The sequence below is a fragment of the Aphanomyces astaci genome (genome assembly GCF_000520075.1).
Source record: "Aphanomyces astaci strain APO3 unplaced genomic scaffold supercont1.122, whole genome shotgun sequence".
Lineage (NCBI taxonomy): Eukaryota > Oomycota > Saprolegniomycetes > Saprolegniales > Verrucalvaceae > Aphanomyces > Aphanomyces astaci.
In genome coordinates this window covers 93,414-98,732 of record NW_009798385.1, presented here as the reverse complement: position 1 = coordinate 98,732, position 5,319 = coordinate 93,414, and the positions used below count along the sequence as shown (strand labels likewise).

The 5,319-nt window shown below is 48.6% G+C and overlaps 1 protein-coding gene across 1 annotated transcript; it reads right to left on the bottom strand.

Annotated features, from left to right (window-relative positions):
* Positions 1-2,559: 2,559 nt before the first annotated feature.
* On the bottom strand, positions 2,560-4,241 carry H257_17835 (hypothetical protein; the record flags this gene model as incomplete). The annotated part of the gene is made up of 2 exons (XM_009846781.1): positions 2,560-3,490; positions 3,841-4,241. 2 exons carry the CDS (start codon positions 4,239-4,241, stop codon positions 2,560-2,562), a joined length of 1,332 nt encoding a protein of 443 aa, XP_009845083.1.
* Between the last annotated feature and the right edge of the window lie 1,078 nt (positions 4,242-5,319).

Here is a 5,319-nt window from a genome sequence, read left to right as displayed (position 1 = left end):
GACGGCGGCATGCTGGCTTGAAGGATATCCCGAATCGACTGAAGGTGCGCGAGCTCTGCTTCGACAATCGCCACGTCAACATTCACCTTGCGGCGATAATTGCGCTGCTTTTCTCGAAAATATCGACGGCGAGCGAGTGTGTTGTCGACAGTCGTCAGGGCCGCGTCCGTGCTGTTGGCGTCGGTCTCGCCCGTGTTAGATGTCATTCTTGATTTATTCTTGGTCCGATGTGATTGGTGCAATCTAACCTTATGCTACACTACTACAGGTACGAGCAATTTTCTTCAAATTTCCTAATATTCCAACTCTGATTGGCTAGTATTTACTTCGCCTCTCGGGTAGAAATCCAACATGGAACGTAGCCAATCAGCGACAAGATTTTCGGATTGACCAATGGGAGGCTAGAGACTGCGGAACGTAACCATCCTCGGCGACATACGGTACTTTACAGTTATACTTGTCCTTTCTGCAAGAGCCAATCAAATAAACTCAAAAATGCATTAGCCAATAGCGTCGATTCGTGATTCGATTCGGCGGCGAGATTCGATTCAACATGGTCTGGAAATTCATATCGAATCCACAATATTATCGAGTCGATACGTGTCAGACAAAGAAAAGCTGGCAGCGTTTCTCTACGTCGTTGGCCATGCCACCTCGAGCAGGCAAGCACAAGAACGATTTCAACGAAGAGGTGGGACGGTCACACAATCAACGAACGAGGTACGATAACGTTATACTTGTCAGAGATCGGTATTGTCAAGTCGGTTCGTAATTGGAGTCGCCAGTAGAATCGAATAGACTTGGCAAATCGATTTGAGAATGAACTAGCCAATCAAAATCCATTCTAACCCGTGAATACAAGATATATTGCCAAGTTAGTTCAAAAACGGTTTCACTTTTGGACTGACTGTGAACAGTCCATATTTTCGTGAGACGGATAATAGCGTAGTAAGGAAAATGGCGGCGAGTTTGCGAAATATTTCCATTTTCGAGGGCCGTAAAGGCAAAATATTCCCTCCCTAGAACCCTGCTCAAGAATTCTGCCCTCGCACAATACCTGTATAAGTTAATGATTATGCACTTGTTGAGTTTTCAATTTTGTTCAAGTTGTTTGAAGCATGGTGGCGGGTGTTGCGGTTGGTGGTGGGGATCGTGGACGCGCCAAGACGTACTAAGTATTGTGGTGGCGGCTTATATAGTAAGTATTTCACGGCGGCGGGAGTTCTGATACCGACAACAGCAGTGGTGACCAATATTTTATTCATATTTATTCTTGATGTCCGAGGCAGCGAATTACTCATTTGCCGTCATGACTTGCACGTTACACTTATTCACTCTACGCCCTGCAATGAATTACTAGTAATTATTCATTCACCCGCCCCCGCCCACACGAATAATTTACTTGAATTATTCAAATACTATACTACTACTACGGTAGTAAGCTTAGTACTGTATTAGTTTGGCCAGGCCTCATTATTTAAGGTAAATACCTTAATTACCTATATTAGCTTAAAATTAAGGTATCTTAGTCGTCTGCCGGTAGGCATATACTGAACATAACACGTAAAAAAACAATTTAACAGTAAGATAACTATTTTGGAGGCGTCGGAGTAGAATGGACATTACTTTTGAGTCCGTTACGGTATTTGAGTTTTGAATAGTGATTCCAATAGACAAGACGCGCCACTTTGACTGCATAATCGAATTATCAGTTTACGCGATGAACTTCACAGGTAAATTTGTTACTTTCTAAGCATTTACAACATGTTGCATATAATTTATACAAGGGTATTGTTTTATAGAGTTATGTTTCTTTTGTGGTTGGAGTCCATCTAGTTTAACACTCGACAAAACCTCAGATCCAACCCAAAGTGGCCCGTGTCGAGCAGGGTACTTCGAACCCAATCTGGAATGACTGTTACCGATGGCTTCTACGCCGTTTTTGCATTTCATTCACGTTACGGAATGGTCGCATTATATGACAGAGGTTTTGACTCGAACAAATAACGAGGTGTGATTGGGCAATACAAAGTTACTTATGGTTAACAGTAAATTATCTTAAACTGGTTTTTACGTTAGCATCCATCAGTCATTTTGAACGATGTGGTAACGTTAGTGGGAGCTTTACATGGGTGGTTGTGTCAGAGTATTTACTGTTAACTATTTGTTGCAAGTTCGGGCCAAGTCAATCCATTACGCGTAGTTGAGACACTGGGTTGGGGTCGAGCAGGCCGCTTGAACTGCTTCGCCTGGAAGATACCCTCGAGCGACAGGTCGAGGAGGTTCTTGCGGAACTCGTCCTTCTCCTATTTCAGGATGCTGAAGTCGGACTCGAGGTCCTGTCTTTCAAGTTGGAAAGTCGTGAATGATACTGTGTACCAATCATGATGCTAACTGGTAAGTGTATGAATCGGAAGGTTTCAAGTCCAGTGTTCATATGGCGCCGATTTCGTGGTTGTCTCAGCCTACGTACTAACAGTACATGTCCGTTGGCCAGTCAACCGCCCCGCCAGCCGGTGCACAGCAAATTACAGGAGGTTGTGTTCGCGAACACGGACGCTAATCCCGAACAGAAGCGGCGCAGCTGTGAGAAGCACGCCCTGCCGATAGAATTCCAGCCGTCGTTGAAATTCGTTTTGTTGTTGTGTGCATCGATGATGGCCATTTTATGCCGGGCTCGTCCTTGTACGCCTTGACCAGGTCGCGATGATGGAAGTTACTGAAGAACAGACGCACCCGTGCCAAGCGAGGCATCAGGATGGCATCCCGAAGCAGTTTGGGACGCATCTTAGCCAGGTCGACCGGCATGCACGCCGGCGCCTCCAACACAGCAGCGTGATTGATCTCGTCGCACTCCGCCTGCATCTTCTGCAGCCGGATGATCAACTTCACCGCGTACTCGCACAGCACGCGCAGGACGTGGGCCTTACTGCCGGCCGTGCCATCGCCGTCGTCCTCCAAAAGGCCCCAGTTGTCATTGGCGTGCATGCCCAGGTCCTCGATGAACTCGATCAAGGAGCTGCTGTCGACCCACCACTCCTCCTCCTTGTAGAACTCGTCCGCGCGCAGCTGATCCATGCCAGCAGCGTTAGTACGGGCGTCCTTGATGCTGAACAGAACGACAAGGTCCGTCAACATGGAATCCAGGAACCCGCGCTGCTGGGAGATGATCAGTGATCGTTCCTGCAGCTCGACGAAGGTTCGATTCATGCGGGCGATAGCGGGGTTGACAGCAGCGGTTATTACCCAGAACGTTGGCGTCGGCATCGGCGGCCTGGCTGCGTTATTAGGGCGATCGGCGATGTAGGACGTGATGCGCGAGTTGTACTTGAGAATGAAGTCAACCACCATACCCAGGTGCAGCCACCGGTTGGTCTTCTTCGGGCACGTCACGCCCATGCACAGGATCAGGTTGCTCTGCGCGCGCAAGTAGACGGATAGCTTGTAGACGATCTCGATCCATTCGCCTTGGTCAATCGCCTCTGTAGCACTGCGGGAGGAAGCGTGTGTAGTTGAGGGCAAAATGCACAGTGAATTAACTGAAGATCTACAAAGATCTCCTTAATCCTCATCACTATGAAATCTTCTTAATCTACTTCACTACTTCTACACTAATATGCACTTTTCTATACAATGGATGCGGGTGCGGTTGAGACATTGGGGAACTTCACTAGGCTAGCGATTCTAAGCCATACTTGCCCTTGAGACACATTCCCAGGCAAGCATTAGCTAGGGTGCGTCATGAGGCAGGTACTTAGGAGATGGGTGCGGGCAAGGCGTTACCCCCACCTGCCACACCGCTATATTCTCCCCCTGACGTCTTGCTACACCTTGAAACACCTTAACTCCAAGTCTTGGACGAGTTGCTTGAAGTGCACAACATGCTTGATGTCTTTCATCAGTTCCCACGTGGCTTCGCTTTCGGGCTGTCCATGCCACTTGACCAAGTACTCCAACTTGCGATTGAACTGGCGCTTCTTGAGCAGTTTCTCGACAATGTACATTTGTTCGCCGGTGGATTCGTCTAGAATAACAGGAGTAGCTTTCGGGATAGGCCGGGAGGCAAACTTGGCTTCGTTGGGGTGATAGTGCTTAAGTCGATCAACGTTGAACACGTCATGGACACGTGACATCGAGCGAGGCAACTTGAGGCGCATGGCGTTGTCATTAATGGCTTGGAGAATCACAAAGGGACTGATGAATCGTGGAACCAACTTGGGAGGCTCAGACTTGTCGAGCATCTGGGCATGCTTTAAAGGCAGGTTGCGAGTCGCTAACAGTACTTGATCGCCTTCCTTGAAAGTCACGTTCGAACGGCGCTTGTCATAATATTCCTTCTGACGTTGTTGGGCCTTATTCAAATTCTCGTGAGCCCATCCGAATGACTTCCTTGCGATGTTCTGCAAAATTCTTGGCAAAATCATTTTTGGGCAAGGAGCTGCTCACGGCAGGGTTGCGCAACTTGCGGCCTGTGTCGACTTCGAACGGCGTCAAGCAGGTTGATGCTTGGACCAAGCCTTGGTGGGCATACAGTATTTGGCATCTGAGCGCATCTTCGAGAGTTCGATTCTGGCGCTCAGTCGCTCCATCGGCTTGAGCTCTGCCGGCGGTGGTCATGGCTTGGCGGATGCCCATAATCTCCATGAGGGACTTCCAAAACGTGCTTGTAAACTTGGGGTCACGGTCACTGATGATCATCGCTGGTAGTCCATGGTGGCGAACAACATGTTCGAAGAATTCTTTCGCCGTTTGGGGTGCGTCGACATCTGACCTCGTCGGGATGTACTTTGGCCGCTTGGATAGCTTGTCTACGACTACCAAAATAGCATCATAGCCTTTTGACACGGGCAAACCGGTGATCCAATCCGCTGAAACAGTTTGCCAACACTCTTCCGGCGCGGGAAAGGGAATCATCTTGCCATTTGCACGCAGATTGCTCGTCTTGTATCGGCTGCATGTTTCACAAGTCGCGACGTATAACTTCACGTCTTCGGCAAGAGTGTTCCAGTAATACCACTGCGCTACACTTAACATTGTACGTCGAGTTCCAGGGTGCGCGGCAGTGCTTGAATCGTGCGCGTAAGATAAAATCTCGGCCCGAAGCACGTCATCGTTGGGGACACATAACTTCCAAACTTGATCTTGGCTTCGGAGAAAGCAGAGTCCTTCCTTCCACTTGAAGGCTTCACCTTTCATGGACTTTGTGCCTGAGTCCTTTGCGTATGCCTTCACAAAACGTTCCTTGGTTTTGGTGTCCATCTCGATGGTGCTAAAGGACACTTGCTTCGAGTGGTTCACCGTTAGGCGTTGAGGCACTAG